Genomic DNA, 21,731 nt, shown 5'->3' with positions numbered 1-21,731 from the left:
TTTAGGGCTGCTATAGCAGATAGGACAAATCTGCCAAATTTGGCCCTAGATATCACAGAAGGCATCATTTTTAGCAGTATATCCATGTAAATATTCTTCTAATTTTCATAATTCCAAAATGTCCTCTACAAAGACACTGTTGTCTGCCAAGATGCTGTAAACTCATAGACAAAAGAGTGACTGTGAGCAGCTTTGACTACGCAGATATCATTGTTATTGTCTGATGCTGGGGATGTGGTTTTTAAGGTTTGGTTGTTTGTTTGCATGCATGTGTATGAGGACATGACCCGAGATGAGAGAGTGTTTTTCTGCTTTTCTGAGTGAAACAGGTATACCAAGCACACCTGAACACAAACTGACAATATTAGCACTGAATTTACACGCCTGTTCACGCACAACAATTAACCATGTAGATATTGCGTTGTAGGCTCACATTTCCCTTGAATTCCCAGCTTTGCTTTGAAACCAAAGACTATTGTATTATAATCAATAGGACAATCAACAAGGACAAAATGCTTCCCCTTTTCACACTTGAGTTCCTACAGTGAGATATATGATGTTTTTGATTTGTGTAAAGAAGGTCTGGGTTGACTTTTCACTTCCCTCATTTTACTGGCCGATGGCCACATGATTATAAAGCGTCTGTGCAATGTCATATACAAACACAATGGCTGGAGAAACATTTTTAACCCAATGCCAATTTAGTTCATCAGAGCTCTCCAACATGGTTTCAGTAACTGAATGATGTCAGAATCCACAAAATGAGGAATATATGACAATGAATGAAAGATTTGCATTGCCTGGAACCATGGAAATACTGAAAAAGAAAACAGTGACCACACGTACAACAACAAGGCCAACAGTCATTTAGTGTGCAGGTCGTACGTAGTTCATGCTCCGGCACAATTGAAAAGAAATGAAAGTTAGAACAAGGTAAAACTTCAAACTTTCAGCTCTAATTTGAGAGTGTTAACATCCACATCTGTAAAACACAGAACAAACTGCAGCCTTTTTCATACATGCACTGTAAACATTTGAAAATGTAAAAAGATAAAGCTATCATATTTAATATTAGCCTGCAAATCTCTACTGGACCAACCACTGTAAATTTAAAAACAATTTCAAGAGCATCGAAGAGTTAACCGATATTGCTAAATTAGGAAGAAAATGAATGGCTTCCTAGGTTACATTGACCACAAAGTGCTTGTTTGCTCAACTTAATTGTTTACTCATTTCTCTTTTGCCCATTACTGGAAGCAAGTGTTGCTGTCCACTTACTTTATATCTGTTATCTTTTGTTCTCCATGTTTAACTATGTCCACATACCTCCATGAAGGGCCATCGAGTAAAAGGGTCAGAAGTCTAAAGTCCCTTGGGTTGCTATATTTTAATGCGTGTAAAAAACAAACAAAACAAACAAAACAGTAATGAAGAGCTGGAACATGCAAATAAAAAACACATGTGGCGTCATCCTGCTATGGAAATGTAAATAAAGTGTGTTAATGTTAAATGGAAAACCAAATGTTTTTGCCCCAACATTTGTTTATTATCACTTCAGCTCTTAGAACTGAATCAAAAGACAGACGGAGCAGATGGATGCTGACTCTGAATCCTCCTTCCTCCAACACGGGTAACATTTGCATTGCATGTAGAGGCTTATTCACATTGTTTATAGATAAGGCTCAGAAGCCCAAATTAAGCAGCCTGGATGCAACTGGACTGTGTAACTGCATGACTAAGAGGATTAGACAAGATTTACCTTCCCAGCAGTCGTCAGCAGCACTGTTCACACAGTCGTGGTACATAGCAACAGGTCAGTGCTCCACATTAGCATTCACCATGGACTAGGACAGAGACCCATTGAACAGGAAGGGGAACTATCGTCTCCTTATGACCTCACATGGGATCGTTTCCTCCAATCCTACAGTTGAGCTTCTGGCAAAAGGTCAGTGTCCAGCTCTGCCTGTTTATTTCCCAACAGTAGGCTTCCATCCATGTTTTGATGTGTGTTAGTGTCAGTGATAGCGTGACAGCATCCAACTACAGATGGCATAGCCTTCTTTCTTTAGCAGCCTACACCTGATCCTTTGGACTCATTATACAACAGCCCAGTAAAACTATCACCAATACACGGTAATGTTGAGATCAATATCATTTCAGATTAATTACTTCACTCCATCACTGTCAATTCACATTAACAGTAATTCTTTCCCCAGTCAGAATATCACAATGTGAGGTGAACATGCTTCAACATGACAGCATATATCCTGTGGACAGCGTTTTCATGGACATTCAAGGGGATACTGTGCACCTGCAGGTTCCTTTGGGTGAATGTTTGCTCTGTGAAAAATGTCATTTAAATCTGGATATCAAATTATTAACACATTTAGATAAGGGCTGATTTTTATGGTGGATATAAACCATGTTTATTTGCCTTTTTTAGATATGCCCATACAATGCAATCAAATTCTTGCCAAGGAAACATCCAACTATAGAGGACACAAGCCGACAGCTGAAACTATTTGTGGGTAAGGATGACTTTCAGTATCCCACAAAATGAATTGTTATGATGAAATGTCTATCCCATCTATCAGAGTTGAATGTAAACCAACAACAAGTTGTATTGTCGTATCTAGTTTATGGAGCCAAAGGTCTATCTGCAGATAGAGATACATGTGATGACCACATTTCACTTCATTTGTCAGGATCTGAAAGTAAAGGCATTGTAGCCATACCAGGCAGCCCCAACCGTACAACTGCCCTTCATAAAAGACTAACCAAAACCGAAATGGAGATACTGTCACTGAAGACAAAGGTCGCCTGTGAGAGAGCATCATGGGAGAGGAAGTTTGCGGAGCTGCAAAGAAAACAGGAAGAGCTACTTAATCAGGTGTGCTTGCGAATGTGTGTGTGGTTGAAGTTGTGCCTATAACTTCGGAAGAGGTCAAAGACATATTCAATCATTGACTTAAGTAGCAATAACATATATATTAAATATTCCAAAATGTAAGAACTTTCAGAACAAACCTTGAACAAAAGTACCTCATTCATTTCCACCACTGGACTTCAGTAATGATAACTTGTCTTCTTTTCCTTAGCTGGCCTCTCAGGCTGGAGTGTTGGTGAAAGTGGGCGGTTGTGATGAGCATGGAGAGTCAGGGGTGGACAATGGAGAGGCATTTGAGGAGTGTTCAAGTAAATGACAGTAATACACACTGAGTGTTTTTATATATTCATGCTTTTGAATTCAAGAATAATGTCAACTGCTCATTTCTAATGAACAGGTGGTCTCTCAAGAATGACGTACCAACACAGAGGGTCAGAGGTGTCGTCGAGAGACGACACTTGTGCAAGCAGTTTGTCAGGCAGCCAGTTATCCTTATCATTGGCACTAAGCTCGAGACCTTCCTCCTCCACAGCCACCAGGTACAGGCATGCAGCCATTAAAAGCAGTATTTTGACAGAGAGTTAGATGAGAGGACACATTTATTGTATCTGTGTGGCAAAAATTAAGCTCCAACAGCTCCTCTTAGCTTAATGGAGCACAGAGACTGCATGGACACTGGGAAATGCATTTAAAGCTCACTAATCAACATCAAATTAATTAATAACGACAAACAACAAAATGTCAAAACTAATTTGTTTTGCCCTTTTGGGTTGTGTACAAGACTAATTCCAATAGTCGACCACGTGACCCCTTGTAAAACAATGTTTTGACTCATTTTTTGTGCAGATTAAACAGATATATCGTGCAAATTAGTGAGCTTTACTGGTAGTTGGATATATCTATCTTTGAAATATCAAATCTTTCAGAGCCAGGGTTGCTGTTTCCCTGTTTCCAGTCTCTGTGCTAAGCTAAGCTAACCGGCGTCTTGCTATAGCATCAAATTTGCTGTCCAGACATGGTCTTTCTGTTGTATCTCATCATAGGTATCTGGTGCTAACTCTCCAACAGAAAGTGGATGATTGTATTTCTCAAAATCTCAAACTGTTTACAGATTGAATAAAGATTATTTTATTTCACAATACAAGTTAGGTATTTGTAGTAAACAAAGAACAGTCATTGTGCATTATTCAATATCACAGATGTTTCTAAAGTTGTCAATTAAAGTACTTTGGAATTTATCATGTCTCTCTTTGTTGCATTACTGACTGTACCCTCTCTTCTTCCAGTGTGGGCTCATGGAGGACGTCTAAAGGGCCTCACCGGGTGTTTGTACCCCATTCCCCCATGGACCTGGAGCTGGGTCACCGGGTCAGGATCATGCTACCATCTGGACGGATCAGCACAGGAACGATTCGTTTCCTGGGTCACCTGCAGGGGGAGGCAGATCTCCACCTTGGGGTGGAGATGCAGACACCTTATCAGGGATTGCATGATGGCAGCCTCAGGGGACATAGCTACTTTGAATGGTAACTGATCTCATTTTCTCACTGTGTATGCACAAGCAACATGAAGCCTCCCAATGCGTCTCAGGGTGCGTAACCCTGACATTCAGTGCTGCACTGGGATTTATTGTGTTCACCACTGCGTCACTCATATATCATATTGCAGATTTACACAGTTAATTTAAAAGAACTTGTAATGTTCCGGCAGGATCGTCTTTTATGAAAGTATTATTCCAAAAGCCTGGGATAAATATACATTTAAGAGTCACTTCGTAAGAAGGCCTCACCCTGCTACCATAGGTATTCAACAGCCAAACAATGCCTCCAGACACACGCAAATCCTGTTAAGTGATAAACTTGTCAGCCTCAAATTACAGAGCTGTGAACTTGGTATGTGAGGTCTAAACTCATTTGCCTACAGCAACAACACATTTTGAAATCAGGGCTCAAATGTAGTCTTTTCTTCATAAAACCGGTAGTGAAATACAATACACACACATGAACTATTGTATCCTACACATGGATACATTAAATGAGTATCTTTAAAACCACTTATATGTGCCTGTCCAATGTTTAACTCAAGAACAATTTGTATTTTAAAATTGCTTAATATTGTATAGAGAACCTTTAAATTAACTTTTCACATGGCCATTATCAATATTTAGTTATTTCTGTTTCTGTCCTTTGCAGCAAGCCTGGCTATGGTGCCTTTGTACCATTCCACAAACTACTGATGGCCTGGGAATGACAGAAGTACAGACGATGTAGAACTGACCATCAGGATGCATAGAAAGAGGGCTGACAGAGTGCAGGACAGTTATTACATGGATGGATTTAATAACTAATGAGAATAGTCTTTGTATCAAAGTATAGACTTAAAACGGATGTATTTTCCTGTCTGTTATTCCCAATAAAAATACCATGTCATCAAGTGCTTCCATTGTGTGAGCTTGGACGGTCAGTAATGTTGGTATTTCAAAAAGTAATTGCTGTTCTTTTGTTGAGTTAGTTGGTGGACTCGTCTGCTCCCAAACGAGCAATACAGTGTCTTAGTCTCACAGAGAAATGCTGAATTTCAGGCTCAGGTTTGGAGCTAGGTCTTGAAAACTAGTTGAGCACTGTAAAGAACATATGTATTTGTTCTTGCCGTAAGGTAAATGCTCAGACATGCTCACAATGATGATGATTACTGTTTCGTAGGTATAATGTTATCCATGTTCACATGTTAATTTAGCATGTTAATATTCAATAATTAGCTCTTAACACAAAATACAGCAGGGACCGATGGGAATATCATTCGTTTTACAGGTATTTGGTCATAAACCAAAATAGTCAGGGAATCAAAGGGATTATAATTCCTCCTCTGGGGACCATGAATGTGTTTACCAAAACTCACAGAAATCCATCAAATAGTTGTCCATCTAAACTGTGTCATTCAACACTTACTCCAGAATAGCTGAAAACGTGTAAAAATGTATGTCAGTCTGTCTCTGAGCACGCGCACACACACACACACACACACACACACACACACACACACACACACACACACACACACACACACACACACACACACACCTTACATACAAACACACACACACACACACACACAGACCTTACATACAAACACACACACACATACCTTACATACAAACACACAAACACACACATACACACATACACACATACCTTACATATACACACACACACACACACACACACACACACACACACTCACTCTAACCTTTACCCTCACACAGTGGAAAAACAAAAAAAGTTTCTGTTTGGTCAAGCTTGCAACATGAAAAATGGCTGTAGGCAGGTCTGTGTGTAGGAGACGTAGTTGTGAAATTTAGTAAGAGAGTTTGGTAGCAATCTTAGGCAATATAGTCTGATGTAAGCATGAGTCAGTGCAAATGCTAAGCTTCTAAGAAACTTTGGAGACATATTTACAGAATTAGCTAAGCTCAAGAAAGACTGGTACAGCACTAACCTAACACATTATTATCACAACACATTATATCAGACACTTATTTTTTGTGATAATTTCATTTTATTCCTAGTTACGCAAACTATGCATTTATCTCACAGTATACATTTACTTCGTTTCTCAGGGAACATAATTCTGTATTTTTATGAGACAATTCCACATTTTTATTGTCATTTTTCAATGGCACAGTGATCCAAATATGCGTGTAGTATTACAGCAACACTTGTTCCGAGAATGTTTCATGAAACTGATGCTGATTACAGGAAAGGGTGGTGACACACCAGCACATTCCTTTTGCTAGTTTCAAAATCTTCTCATTTCCCTTGTTAGGTTAGGTTTCATTATAAATACAATGTAGGAGCCCAGATCCTCGACTGGATTGACACTCACTGAATGCATTGGCCGCCCACAGCATATTGTCATATAGTGTAGCTACACCTCACAGAGATAATATTGAACAACAATAGTGAAAGTAAAAGAAAATCGAATACTTTATACAGTCTTTCCTTATTGCACGAGAACTTATTTTTGGAAAAAAAGATAAAAATGTATCATATTTGACACAATATGCATCAAAAGTCAAAACTCTAGAAAGTCAGTCATAAATATTTTTGGTCAAGAGGCACTTTACATCCAAAACATTGGATAATAGGGTCACATTTGAGTACAATGTCATTCAAATGCATTTAACAGAATGCATAAATAGGAAGGCAAATTACACTTCTGTAATGGCACATCTTTTCAATTAGATTTCAAATCATTCAACTATAGACACTATCAAAGCCTCTCAGGAGCTTCCTTGTTTGCTATGATAGAGAGTCAACACGAGCATCATGTTAGTTCTGATGGAGGATGATGCCAGAGAAAAAAATAATCAGAGGAATTATCAGAATATCCCTCTCTGAGCCTTCAGGTTGAGGATCTCTGCAGCCAGTTTCTCCGCATTCATCAAATGCGGAAACATTTCCATGACTGTATTCACCTGCTGCGGGTTGAAGATGGCTTGCAGCTTCTTGCGGAGTTCCAACCTTTGTGGGTCGTACGCAGCAGAGGACGACTGTTGTTGGCCCCAGGAGTGGTACTGTTGGCCTTTGTAAGAGCAGTTGTGAGGGTTTGATGAATGGACCGAAGAGGGGAGAACACACGATGTCCTGGCTTGGGGCAGCCCCTGAAAGGGATCGGACCAGTAATGTTGCTGGTGATGTGGGGCTCCATTGTAATGGCTGGGGAGGCTGTTTTGGTGCGGCACACCGGCCGGGAACATGTGAGGAAGGTAGGTGTCGTATTTGGGTTGTCCCTTGGAGTCCTGGTCTCCATGATGTTGCTGGTGAGCTGGTACTATGTGGGAACAGCACCTGCACGACTGGCTGGTGTTATTTTTCTCTAAATGCACTGGGGCATGTCTGGGCCCAGCGAGGGCACTTTGCTGCTGAGGCCTGAGCCTGTGGGAGTTGCTGAGGCAATGCGAATAGTCAGAGTACTGACTCTCATAAGAGCCAAGGCCAGAATCCAGGTACTCGTGAGAGATGTTGGCATAGTAATGATTTGGCATGGAGTGCAGCCCAGGCCACTCTTTCTGACACTGGCTTCCTGTTACAGGACAGGGTATATGATTTGGACTTTTTCTAGGATCCTCCCAGTACAGTGCATTTTCACGAACCTGACCGGGATGTGAGTAACTTTGCTGGTCTCTTATGTGCTCTGTGTTAGAGTCTTTAGGATGGGAAAATGCATTGTGAGCAGGCCCGGGATCTGACTGGAGCTGTTTGGGTGATAATCTGGCATTCCTCTGTTCTTTTACAGTAGAAATCTGGGCTTTCTCTCTCAATTCATCAGCCAAAGACAGGTAGGACTGGTTTGACCGCTCTGGGTGGTAGAACTTACATTTTATACCGTAAGTACACTTTTTGTCTGTGAAAAACAAAAACGGACACACACATAAGTTACAGGTCATCTCATTTGGGAACCAGTTTACTTCCTTGTCCAAAACCTCTGAAGGAATGGAGCTCTATGCTAATCTCACTTTACCATAAGGACAGAGCTGTCTCTTTTGCTCTGTAGGCAGCGGCTTTTTCCGAAGGAGGTTGTCAAGACTGGGGCCATGGCGACCCAGAGGGTCATCTGGGGGCATGAACCTGGAAAAAAACAAAAGTACTTGTGACAAATCAGCTGGGTGCTGCATAATATTGTTTCCCTGATTACACCCTTAAGATGCAATATGCCCTCTGGAACCAAATTAAATAGCATTCATGGAAGAAAAATGTGGAACCTCACATGCTCAGGAAGAAAAAACAGGCTAATTGCTTACTTGTCATTCACAAAGGAGAACATGAGGAGCCTCTCCTCGATGCATTTCTTCCACTCAGGTCTCTCTCCTTGGAGGTCCCGGTAGGTGTCATTGGATACAATCACTCCATCGGACTCATACGCCAGCTTGACAATGAAGCGATCGTCATAGCAAACCACTCGCTTACCACCGACCCGGCGTGATGGAGTGAAAACCACTGTTTTCCGTTTTTCAAGCTCAATCAGGATGTGTTGATCTGAAAAATTCAAACAGTCATGAGTCAGATGGCTGTGGAGAGATAGTGACAAGGAGGAAATACTGTTATCCTTTTTGTTAAAAGCTGTATATGTAAAAGGAAAAGGTTTGTTTTGTAACATGACACACATTTGTCGTGATCCACAACCACATGTTCAAGATAAACACAAAAGCCTTCTGCAAAAGCCTTCTGCAAAAGCCCCAGCAATCAATCACAGACAAGGTATCACCTGTGTGAACTATCTAATATTTACATAATATCATATTACTCTAACTGCAGTATGACTGATTGAAAACATAACACACACACTGAAGGCGCTTATTACACATGTAAGAAGTGAAATGAAACATGAAATTGGTATGAATCAACAAGAGGCCAGGTTACATGAAAGCTAGACATGTGAATGGCTGAGCTACTGCCTTACAGACAATACACACAAACACTTAAAGGCCCCTTTCTGACTAAAGTGCCTCTCAGTCTTCACTTAACCTCTTGCTGTAGATGACTGACAGCAGTAAACTATACTCCACAAGTAGAAGAAAGCTCTACTTCCTGATGGGGCTTTCCCCAGGAAGGACTGCGAGCCGACTTTTACTTCCTTGTTCACAGATTAAAAATAGAGACTTTGGATTGCTCCACCCTGAGAGGACGCATCGCTTTTTAAAAGGATGGTCCACCCTTCATTATATAGTTGCTGTTGGAGATGCCAGAGGTTAGATAGGCATGAATAGCTTGAAACCATGATGCTAAGACTGAATAAAAGAGATGGTGTAGATATGATATCAATCGGACTTTGTCAGATACACCCAAACATGTTGGGGACTCAGCTGTCTGAAATGTAGAGCTCTTTTGTGTTCTACTGCTAGAGATGATAACACGGTACCCACACCGAAACTATTAGAGCATACTGTTTGTAGTGTATGCCCACACTAGCTGTTGTCTTGGTTTCATCTGTGAACATAACTTAGCAGCCAATTGGGTAAACCTGTGTTTCACAATCTTAACGGTGTTGCCTCATGGCTTTGGCATGAGTTCAGTAGTTCTGCCTCAGACAACATTGAAACAGTATCTCATGGCTATAGTGGGACTGAATCTCGGATACAGGAATATGCACACCTACAGTTTCAGAGGAGATTTGGTCTTAATCACATTTCTTTAAAAAAAAAAAATAGAATGCTCTGTAAAAGGAAACAATGTCCTCAAGGACAAAACTTAACACGCCTTACAGATGACTAATCAACATGTTACATCTTGTATGTTTAATCTAACACAAAAAGGAAGTGTAAAACAACGATTCATTTACATGTTGATGTGCTGGACTATTTCTTGGGTTATTAGTTGGCCGGCAACCAGCGGACACTCCAACACTAGTATTTCATACTTTTATTTTGTAATGTCTTATTTGTAAAGCTGTCATTTGGTAACAGACATTGATTCTTTTTTTTCCTTCTGTCTCCTAGGCGTGTTTACTACACCTATGAACAAATCTGTATCAACAAATGTTCAAAGTGAACTGACTATATCGAAACACTATTGTCCCTGAGCTACTAAAAAGTAAACGTTAATATTTTGTCATGACAGCTGCTAGTCAGTCAAGTTATGAACAGTGATGTGTTCGCTTACTGTCGTACATAATGAAGTGCATTTTGAACGGTGATGCCGCTGCTTAGCTTAAGAAATCAGCGACTACCATAGACTGTATACAACAAGTGGACGTAGTCACTGTGACGTCAGCCATTGGTTTGTGGACTGCGGTTATGAAGCCTCGAGTTTGGCAACTGGACCATCGTCACCTTGGATTTTGGCTCCTGCCATCTTTTTTTTTTTATTTTTTTGCAATTAGCTGACGGAAGTGCCCATATTTAGACTGTTGAGGTGCGACAACGTGGTAGAGACACCGTATATACGGCTCTGGTAGCGACCTGTCAAAAACAAGGTAGCCACCTGGAGCGTACCTTCTATTTTACTCTAGATGGGACCATAATTTACTAAATGAACATGACGCTGTATTGAAGAAGACTTGGGACCATAATATCATGTTTACAATGTTTACTGAGGTAATAAACCAAGTGAGAAGGAGGGGAATTTTCTCATCATTATGGTTTAGCCAATGGGATGGTTTCTGCTTTGACTGAAAGGTGTTTGTGAGGCTAAATTAACACTACTCTGCTTGATGAGAACCATCTGTCTGCTTGGTCGTACACTTCTTGTATCCTCACCTGTTATGGGGCCATCCGGTCTGGGCTGCTCTTTGCGCCAAGTGGGAACAAACACGGTGACAGTATTATGACCTCTGTCCAGAAAGAAGTTCACCGCAAGCTGGATGCCGCGACATGAGAACACTTCCTTGTTGCCATGGCTGTAAAAAGAAGATACGTACAAATAATTTGCCTATAAATAAAGATGAAAGGAAGAAGTAAAACTTCAGTTGATCTGTGTAAACACCACACACCTTTGACTGTTCTCAGGCTATTACTCACTGAGAACGTGCTGTATAACACTTCATATCTATTGAGTGGTGGAGATTTTGAGGTGTGTGCCTAGAATTTGCATATTGCAGCAGTAGCTTTACAGAAACATGCACAGGCATGGTGAGGAACACCTCTTTTCAAAGCAAAACAGCGATGCATATTTCAGGGTCAGAGTTTAAGGACCGCAGTGTTACTGTCCTCAGGTAGACAACACCTGCTGCTGTAGTTCAAAGAAGTAAAACATAGCTTTGAAAACGTCAATTATGATTTAACTAAATGATCTATGATCCCATAAAAGAGGGGAAAAAAAGCTTGTGAGTGTACCTCATTGCAACATTGCTGCCGTCAATAACAATGGGCCTCAATTCTGTGTTCGTGTTCTTCCGGTCCCCGGGTTGTAGATTGATTCTGCAGGGTCCAAGAGCCCAACTGGGAGGCAGCAGTGGGTCCTTTTGGGCCGTGCTAATCTCATCAGCGTCAGAACCGGACATGCAGGGTGCAGCGCCGGTCCTGCTCAGAACCAGCTCTCCCAGCACCGAGTTGGTGTCTGTGCTCAGGCCCAGCTTCCTCAGAGCAGCCTTCACCTCTGCGGAGGAGTAACCCAGTTTCCTGAAGAAGTCCACTCTGAGCTGGAGCTCCTCGCTGTCTGGTTCAAGCAAGTCCAACACTGGGCTCTGGCTGGGTAGTGCCTGATCCATCCTGGAGCATCTGGGCCTCTTTTCAGCAGCATAGAAGACTTGTTGCACGGCCTCGGGGTGATATTCATCGACTGACTGAAGGAAAATTATATTCAAACAGGAAAACATGTTTATTTGACAAAATGTAACCTTTAGTTTTCCCTGTGTCTTTCACCTTTGTATCATTTCCCCCAAATTCCACCTGGCATGTTTGGTATCTTTGGAAACTCTGATATCTCCACTAGACTTAGCAAAAATCAATCAAACCAAATGTGAGAATTAGCTTTGTTTGTTGTCCTAAAATTACAGTAAATAGAATATTGCCGGGTTACATAGCCTCAGGGTGAAATAGGCAATCCCCCATTCGTGAATAAAACGACCCATTTGTTTGTTCTGATGCTTTACAGACTAAACGATTAATTGATTCATCAGTTAAAACTTTATTTGCCTTTATTTTAAGTACAAAGTATATACATACACCGACCTATATATTATATTTTAGTGAATCTTATAAAGAAGGTACACAATTGAAAATGAGGCGTTAAAGTCAAATGAGAAGGACTCGCCCACCACACAGTATCAGGTGTATGAAGCCCGTGCTCCTTGTGTAGCCCAACGTTAGGCCTGTAAGTATACGCTGTTACTCGGCTTCCCTGTCAGCCTGTTAAATGAAGTCAGCTGGACACACCAGGAAGAAACGCCGCTTCTCTGCATGTACGTTATGTCACTTGTATGGAAACATAAACAAGTAACATTCGTCCCTGTACTTCAGAGAGACATCTACCTGACTGAAGCGTCCACCGGGGCATTTCCTCCGCTAACCGACAGGCAGGTTAGGTAACAGCTCGTTTCCTCGTCAAACTAAATCTCAGAGGCGAACCGATAACTTACCTCCACTGCTCGTGTCTTTCTCTTCGTGTTCCGATTGTCAGCAGAAGTCACTAACAACTCCCCTTAAGTGTTGCGAAGTACAGTAACTTTGACACGGTTTTGACTTCATAGCACCGCCCTCTCGGAAAATGATTTCTTGCCTTTTCCTCCTCCCGACGGAGGCATGGTGAGCCTTGACATATTTGCATAAAGATTAGATAAGGTGGGTTTTTTTTTCCTTTGGCTGTCAGTCATTCACGCTGTAGGCTACACACCACTCTATTCTTTGAGTGTCCGTGTCTCGGCAATTTTACATCGCCTTTGTTGTTGCTGTTGTCCCTTTAGGCATAATACATTGGCAATAAACGCATGGAATTAAATGAAATCCACTCTTCGTTTGCTGTGATAAGAGGCATTATAGATGTAGCACATTAAAAAATAATTAAAATCAAGTTAATTTATTTATAGACCACATTTAGACAATACATATTGACCAAATTAAAAACTCAAATTTGATCCTTTTAATGAAAAGAGAAAGCAATATGTTATATTGATTGTAATATATTATTGGTTATTTTGGGATATACAGTATATTAAATCAATAAATACATACATAAAGTATAACTGGAGAATAAATAAATATGGCACATGAAATATATAACAAGGAAATACATATGTAAATGAGCCTTCAGCTATAAACACTTAACACTGACTATATAGTGTTAAAAAAAAAAATAGGTTTAAAAAACAAACAAACAAAAAAAAACTACTAGGGGCTACTTTTATGTCAGGGAACTTTTGTTTTATAATTCCACATTTATTTGTTTAATAGGACTTTTATTTCCCAGTTATTTTTATTCTGATCCGTTATATTCAAATGAATGGAGCATGGTTATCTCACAGATTCAGACCAAAGCAACAGCCTGTGGTACCTGTGTACCATGACGCAAGTTCAACAGAGCCAGGCTGTCTCTCCCTTAGCTGGCTCAACACAGCCTAAAGACCCAGTCGGAGTTATCAGGTAACACAACGGTGGTTATCAACATGCTTTGTTAACCCAGGCATTCTTCATCACGCGCTGAGTGCATACCCACAAAAGGGAGCATTTGGTGCGTCATTTGTCTCTATGGCTGCAAATACTGTAAGACAAGAGAGGAACGCTGGTAGAACATCACACTGATTAATAATGATTGATATATGTCAGCGATATTATAGAAGGCATCTTTTATAGCCAGCGAGGTCGAATGACCAGAAAACACTACAAACACAGTCTGTGAGCAAGACTTGCTCAGTATTCTTGCTCAGATTTTCCACATCATCAGCTGAATACATGCAAGTTCCTATGGCAACATGCGCTGCTGTAATTGCATGGCTTCATGACATGACCACCGTACGGCTCTAAAAGTCTGCATTTACAAACATTTTCCTTCGATTTTTCTATCGCTCATGGAGAATTTTGTCAGGAAAAGCCAATGGATCCATTCAGTCTCCAAAGACTCTCTCCCTCTTGAAATTGTGACACCACGGTCCTGGTATGCTTTTTATGTGCGAGTTCAATCCGAAACGGTCATGATGATCTAGCCAGGTTAAAAGAGAGCCATGTTCATGTCACAGAAAACTCTGGCTTTAGGCATGTCTCACAAACCAACTAACTTCACTCTGTGTTACGCCACAGCAGCACTGTGTCGCAATCTCTTGTTCAACACTCCGTCCAGTTGGTGGCGGTAAAGCACTTCCAAGCTCCTTCATTTCTCAGTGAAAATAATTGCCAAACGTATCCATCTTGCACATAGTTTTGCTTCAGTATACTTTCATTTTATTGGAGGGGTAATGTCATAAGGTCATGTGAGTGTTGCTCTCAGTCCTTGTTTTTTTTAACTAAAATGCATGTTAGGCCAGGCCTTCACTTTGACATTTTTGTTTATACTGACCCTTTAATACTCAAACCAACTAAACGTCCACGGATCCTTAGTGATACTATCACAGGTCCGGGATAAGCAGGTTTAGACCCAAACTCAGATGAAGAGATGAGGAGGCAACAGGGAGAATAAGGATTTAATGACAAAAATGACTTAGAGCTTGAGTCCAAAAGCAGGCAATTAACAAAAGTATATCCAACACAAACAGGGATTACCGAACACAAAAGAAAACTTAACAGGAGAAAGGATGAAATGTAGCAACAAGTAACTGAAGCAGACGACCTGACACTGAAACAGGGAGACACACGTACTAAATACACAAGAGACTAATCAGTTAATGAAACACAGGTGTGGTAGAAGGTAGGCGGGAACAAGACAAAAGCAGGAAGTAAAACAAGACATGACACATAAGGTTAACTTTCAAAATAAAACATAAAACAGACTAAATTTCTGACGACGGCTGCTATATTTAACAGTAAATCCCCCACAATTCCAAAATGTATAAGAAACAAATTAAACAGGGTATTAAAATAAGACATGTATTAAATACAATTGGTCTAAGCTGTATGTAAAAAATACTTAATGATGGAAATTGCAATAAGAAAAGGGAGTATTACAGTATTAATTACAGTACTAGTATACAGGTAGTAGCCGTGACAGTGAGGGGAACACATTTATAATTGGACACTACTCACTACTCTCTACCATGCCCTTCACACACAGCAACACAAAGGGAAACATAATATAAAGTGTGAAGTAAGCGCAAAAATGACTAGACACCCGATTATTGGTGTGTGAAGCTCACTGTCTGTACGGCCACGCTCTCCACCAGTCCTATAGCTCACATAAAAACATGTGTTATGATCTATAATGACGAAGGGCTGGCAGAATGTAACAAAAGAAACTAACACTTACAGCAAACACCTAATGAAACCAAAGGCTAAATAATGCAAACCAGAATAAAACTGAAATAAAGCAAACTGTCAACAACAAGTCACCTCGTAGTGTTTGATTAGAGGGCATCCTCCCCTTTTTACCCTGTACATTACTGTAATAATAACACATTACAGAGACTGTTTACAGGTAACCGCTCATGTCTGATTGTTCTATAATATGCCCACTAGATGTCCCCCTCGCGTCATGGTATCCCGCCGTGGAACTCTCACCGGGGAGATTATGGAAGATGTTGGTCTGCAGATGGTTGTGCCTTCAGTAGGCTGTTGGTTAAGCTGTGAAGTTCTGCCTTGTGTGTATGTGTGCGATTGTAAACAACCCTTTGTGCACAGGGTTAATGGCACGGTCGAGTTGGGATCACACCGTGTGCAGCTGGTTAATGGCATATACAGAGTTGAGTTCCGGAGAGTGGAGAAAGTAATCAGGGCCAGTTGCCAGGCGGTTGCCTCCTCAGAGGGCCCACACCACTGGTCCCAGGTGTCTGCAAGGCCTGATATTACTGCTGGGCAATGAGCTGCAGCCAGCAATGATGATTTTGGGGGTGAATACACACTGACACACCCACTCACATTCAAGCTCAGACTAAAAGACAGAAAGATACAGAGAGCATAGACACGCAAATTCCCACCTTTGTACAAGTAAGTTATCCATGACTTTATATGTGGGAGAGTTTCCAAGTACAAAATATCGGTTGTATCCCACTTAGCATGAAGGACAGTTGTACAGTATTTTTATTTAATTCAATCTGTAAAAGCTCCATTTAGCCTACAGGGTGGTTGAGTGTTTTGTTTTGTAATTTATGGCTTGATTAAATTGGAAGGCATCATTTGCATTCAGACAGCTATTGTTCAGTAATGCAAATCTTGATCCTTGCTGAGAATCCCAGTGCCCAAGATTAGTGCAGATTGGGTATTGTGAACATCAAACGCTTATTTCCTTAACATCTTGTGGGGGGAAGGCATTACCCTGCTCAAAGGCATATCGTTTTCCTCCAGGCAGGTGTAGTTTGGCAAGGCTTGTTAAACCTGAGACAGTTGATCAAATATTCAGCCAGGCTCCTTGTGCTGCTGAGAGCTTTTGGATGTGGCTGGGATAGTGCTGCGCTGATAAAAAGCAGCTTTGTAGTGCCTCAGTGCTGGCCTCCCTTTGCTATTCCTTTCGTTGACTGCCCGGGTCAGCCGTCTGTCGGAGAAAATAATTTTTGTATGATTTCTTTAAAAAGAACCAAAGTGAAGAAAAGGCAGCCTTTAACTGGTGTAATCCATCTTGCGCCAATGGTGTCAGAGTGATTCACGATTTCCAATTTAGCCATGGTTTGAATCTAAAGTAAATCAGGCAGGACGGCTCCACCCTTTGTGCAGCCGGACGACAAACCCTCAGTGACAAGAGCTTTCAAATGAACATATCCCCCACATTCATCTTGTTCATTTATTGCATCAGACAGCCCACTGCTTGTCCTACATAGATCAGCAAGCAAAGACCTCCTGGCATTGTGAGTGAGTGGAGAGAAGGTAAGGCATTAAAGCTGGCTAGGTGGCTATAGCCTTGATAGAAGATCGGACAGAAGAGCAGTAGAACGGGGAGGGCCCAGGATTTGAAGTCTGTGGTTAATTTGCTTTGATTATTGACAGCTGAATTCCCTGAGCAGGAATTTAGTGACTACTCCAGCCTGCTAATCCTAGACATCTCCCCACCATATTGTTGAAGCATTTGTATTTATCTCAACATCACATGCACTAATTTATTTAAGTTTCTTTACATTTGAGTGGTTTGTCAACCTTCTTACTTGCCTCCTTATAACTTAATTCTACTGTGCATATTCTCACTCCCTGTCATACTGCCAAACACAGGGGACCCAACTGAAAGGTACATTTAAAGACATGTTTAAAGCAGCTATAATCAATATTAAATTGTAATTTTAAATGTGAAAGGAGATGGAGATTTTACAGAATATTTTTTTTCCTTGGCAACTATCTTTTTTTTAATTTTCCCAAATAAGGTACATATGTTTTGGCATTCTATGATCTCGAATGGTTTGAAAAATATTGCATTTAGTGGCAGAAAATGGGAAAGAAATGCTGGGGCCACATTTTAGAAGTACCAAATATACAAATGAAAAACAGATGAAAATATTCGCGACACTTATGGGGGGCAAAATGAGGATACGGGATTAATATTATGGGGCACTGCCACCTCCTCTCCTCTCCAAGAACCACCATTGAGTTGGTGGTTACTGAAGCTCAGCTAAATTTAGAGTGAATATTGAATTAACATTCATCAGGTGGACGGAAACATGACTACAAATGAATGATGCTGCTCCGTGTTGGCTTGAAGTTTAAATGAGCAACTGCTTGCTTACATTTTAGCCACAACAACTTCAAAAGGTTATAATCTGTCAATGTTGTGTTTCCCTGTTTTGGTCAAAAAATGTGTTCAAGGCTGTCCGTGGGTACATGCCAATTCCTTTAATTACATCCGTTTTCCTCACTTGAAGAGAAACATCTTTCTACAGTTGTGTTTTTTTTGTTAACCAGATCACACACCAACAGAGATCCATTATTTTCAACTAAATTGTGACTCAGAAAACATAAAATCCAATAACCTATTGCAGTTATTTGTTTGTCTGCATGTTGTTATGCAGTTTTAGATGAGTGTGATCAGCTGCAGCTCAGGTCACTTCCATGGAATGGCCCTCATGATGGCGGACCGGAATGATCTTCGGGTCATGGAGCAGGGAAATCAAATAAGGGAATTGGCATGTACCCCATGTGTGTACTGCCATTTATTCAGTTAAAGGTTTGACCATATTTACTCACCTTTGTGGCATATATGCAGATAATTTAGTTTTTTGTTTGCACAATTGAGATAATCTGTTTTTTCATGTGTTTGAGAAAACACATTTTTGTACTCTGGGTAAACTGACCCTTTTAACTGTCCACTACCATGCAAACACTTGCTTCTTTGCTTGAAATAAATGTGCTCCAGCTGGCCATAGATCATTTAAAGATCATTGTGTGTAGGTGCACTGGATTCCAATGCAGCTCCAGTCCTTGCAGGTGTAACCTCAGCATGAGGCACCGGCCTCGTCCAAGAGCACCAACAATGTTATGATTAATTGTTCCTGTCAGTTTAGGTCATTTAGGCCTACATGTTATTCTGCATATTACTCATATCTGTCCCAACAAAGGCGCCCACTCACGACAATGCATGAGGGCGTACAGGTACACAGAGGTGTGTGCATTACAAGTACACATGGTCACACACAGAACCCACAGACGTGGTCACTAGCACACACAAAGGCACACAAACAAAACCGCTTCCAAAGCCCGGCCTCATGTGTGATAGCAATTCATGCTCAGGCAGTCAGGCAACGCTCCAAGGTATTCATTACTATTGATGTCAGAATCCACAACAAGAAGTGATGGCTGAACCTCCTGCAGTCTGTACTGTTTAAAGCCAAGCTACTCTCCCCCAGCTGTTGCTCTCTGTCTTCACTTAGAAGGGAGACTGTGATGATTAATGCACTCTCTGCTGGGATCTCGGAGAAAGAACCTGGAGTTTCTGCTGAAGTGCTTCGCTCATATTGTGGTGATCCAGTCACACAATATCTACTCTGTGGAGCAACGCTGAAAAATAACAAAAATTGAAAATCATGTCGGACTCGCAGTGTGATGTGTGCTGCTCAAGATGGATTAAGCTGACGCCTGTTTGTTCTGAGCATTGTCTGGGATGAGCTGCTGTTTTTTTCACTTTCAGCTACTAATTCAAGTTTCTGAACTTGTACCAGCCTTCATTAATCAAGACTGCTGTGTCATTGTTATTGGTTTATCATGTTGGTGGATTATGTTTTATGTCAAAAATAAATAATAGCGTTTGTAGGAATGTTTGAAGACTCAATTCTACAGAATGAAAAAGGTAAAAATCCTTGTGTGGTGTGTTGTCTCTTCTTGCAGATGTTGATTACTTTGATATCTGTTCCCCTCAGGATTCCTGTTCTTTGCTGACGGTGCTCTGCGTCTGTGTTTAACCTGTACACTGATAAACTTGATTCTGCTCGCTGGTGCTGCTGAACGCTGGAGATACCGCTCATCCTGATGAGTGCAGCTGTTCAGCGATTCCCTCACTCTCGTCAATGCTTGTCTCATGAAAGCCTGCGGGGGTTGGTAGCTCTGTTGTTAATTAAATAATGCTTTAATAGATTCGGATAGCTTCTAATTCCTTCTGCTGTCATGATATACAGTGAGATACATAATCATTTCCGGATTTTGCTTTACTTGCGGGTAAAGTGATGCATGTTAAATAAAGGGGCACTCCGGCAATTTAGTTTTGCACTTGCATAAAGTTTGGCGACTCACAAGAGACATACTAAAAAAGGAGATGGTCAAAATCAAAAAAGAAGAGGCCAAGGTATCTTCACTTTTAGTCTCTAGCTTGAGCCAAGTTTCAAAAACCCTGGATCCTATACATCTCCCATAATGCAACCGATAGCGTCACTTTGTTTGACCCACCCTGCCTGGTAAATGCCCAAGTCTGCAAACTCCATGTCATCAGTTCATAACACGGACGTTCTGTGACAAAATGCGCAGTGTGCACCCAAGCAGAGCTCATCATTTTCTCTCGTCAGCTCTCTGCAGAGCTACAAAAGACCTTTAAAGTTGTTCACAGGCTGTAGAATGCTTATGATTATTAAATAGCAGGAGCAACACAATTCAAAGATTTATAAATGAACTCACCAAGCTGTGATCGATGTTGTTGTAGGATAATGAATAATAACCATGCATTAAATTGTTTTACTTTTACGCAGCACTAACGAGACCATCTGTGTGTGCTGCCCTCCAGTGGCCCAAAAGGTGCACTACATATCATTAGGGCCAGGCCTTCAGTAGCTGGAGAAATTTAGTTGAGGTTGTGTACAAACGGGAAGGTTCAAGATTTCAGTCCTCCACCATCATCAAAGCATCGAATGACTCGAGGAAATATGTTCAATCTAAGAAACGAAGAAACGTTGGTTTTCCTTTCAATTTGTTGCCCATCTGCAGGCATTTTAATTATCTTGCTGGAGATCCACATGTGAGTAATGTGTGTGTGAGAGCTTGAAAGAAATGTTTGAATTGTTTACAGACTTGATAATAATAAACTCCTTCACTGACCCATTCAGAGTGCTCTCTCTTTTAATTATAAGACAAACACTGAAGAAGAAAATCCAACCTTAGTGGTAAAAGTGCTTACGAGGTGTTGGAAAAAGAAATAGCGGCCATCAATTTCAACTGAGAGCTGATTTTTCCATCTCTCTTTTCTTTCTTTTGCCAGTTTATACCCACAGGGTCATGGTGGGGTGTTGACAGCTCTTGTGCTCCACTCTGTATGTGTGGGCATTAGTTTGCTGTCAGTAGCGCTACATGGGGCGACTGTTGCCATTAGCTGTTAGATTTCTGATTCACACCCAGTGGGAGTGGGTTCTCCGGAGCCAAGCTGCCAACTGGCTGGGCAAATGTAACGTCGGCCCTTTTTTGTCCTTCATGACCGAACTGATTCTGCATCTATTCCTTCTGGCTTTTGTTTCTTTGAATAATGACCAAAAGAAACTACAGTTGCAACAAACGATTGATTAATCTGCTGCTGATTATTATTCTTTTGATTAACTGATCAATCGTTTGATGTATAAAAAGTCAGTAAACAGGAGAAAATGTTCATCAATATTTTCCAGAGCCCAAGGTCCTCAAATGTCTTGTTTTGATGAACCGTTCAAGAACCTAAAATATTCAATTTACAACTATATAAAACAGAGAAAAGCTCTCATTTGAGAAGCTGCTGGATCTTGCTAAATATTTTCTTTTATCAAAACATTTGGCAATGAATTTATGTTGATCGAGAAATCAATTACTTGATTAATGCTAATTACTAATTAGGGGGTGTAT

General features: G+C 40.8%; 2 protein-coding genes across 2 annotated transcripts; one reads left to right on the top strand and one right to left on the bottom strand.

Annotated features, from left to right (window-relative positions):
* The first annotated feature begins 1,850 nt into the window (after positions 1-1,850).
* LOC137891443 (uncharacterized) lies at positions 1,851-5,268 on the top strand. Its single transcript, XM_068736041.1, has 8 exons — positions 1,851-2,133; positions 2,217-2,317; positions 2,444-2,528; positions 2,706-2,890; positions 3,099-3,195; positions 3,285-3,426; positions 4,174-4,413; positions 5,080-5,268. Exons 2-8 carry the CDS (start codon positions 2,243-2,245, stop codon positions 5,135-5,137), a joined length of 882 nt encoding a protein of 293 aa, XP_068592142.1. The 5' UTR covers positions 1,851-2,133; positions 2,217-2,242; the 3' UTR covers positions 5,138-5,268.
* Positions 5,269-6,428: 1,160 nt separating this feature from the next.
* Positions 6,429-13,069, bottom strand: LOC137891603 (endoribonuclease ZC3H12A). Its single transcript, XM_068736300.1, has 6 exons — positions 12,962-13,069; positions 11,718-12,166; positions 11,142-11,281; positions 8,688-8,922; positions 8,408-8,514; positions 6,429-8,290 (listed from the first exon to the last, which is right to left on the bottom strand). Exons 2-6 carry the CDS (start codon positions 12,089-12,091, stop codon positions 7,266-7,268), a joined length of 1,881 nt encoding a protein of 626 aa, XP_068592401.1. The 5' UTR covers positions 12,092-12,166; positions 12,962-13,069; the 3' UTR covers positions 6,429-7,265.
* Between the last annotated feature and the right edge of the window lie 8,662 nt (positions 13,070-21,731).

This window comes from Cebidichthys violaceus, unplaced genomic scaffold (genome assembly GCF_023349555.1).
Source record: "Cebidichthys violaceus isolate CVI_PGR_0920_01 unplaced genomic scaffold, fCebVio1.0.p SCAF_7, whole genome shotgun sequence".
NCBI lineage: Eukaryota > Metazoa > Chordata > Actinopteri > Perciformes > Stichaeidae > Cebidichthys > Cebidichthys violaceus.
This window is presented reverse-complemented; position numbering and strand designations above follow the sequence as displayed.

Coding starts and splice junctions, on each gene's coding strand:
- LOC137891443 (XM_068736041.1), top strand. CDS start 2,243: ATGCTTCAACATGACAGCATATATCCTGTGGACAGCGTTTTCATGGAC. Junction 3,427..4,173: donor TCCTCCTCCACAGCCACCAG/GTACAGGCATGC, acceptor CTCTTCTTCCAG/TGTGGGCTCATGGAGGACGT. Junction 4,414..5,079: donor GGACATAGCTACTTTGAATG/GTAACTGATCTC, acceptor TGTCCTTTGCAG/CAAGCCTGGCTATGGTGCCT.
- LOC137891603 (XM_068736300.1), bottom strand. CDS start 12,091: ATGGATCAGGCACTACCCAGCCAGAGCCCAGTGTTGGACTTGCTTGAA. Junction 8,923..11,141: donor ACCGGATGGCCCCATAACAG/GTGAGGATACAA, acceptor TGAATTTTTCAG/ATCAACACATCCTGATTGAG. Junction 8,515..8,687: donor TTCTCCTTTGTGAATGACAA/GTAAGCAATTAG, acceptor GTTTTTTTCCAG/GTTCATGCCCCCAGATGACC.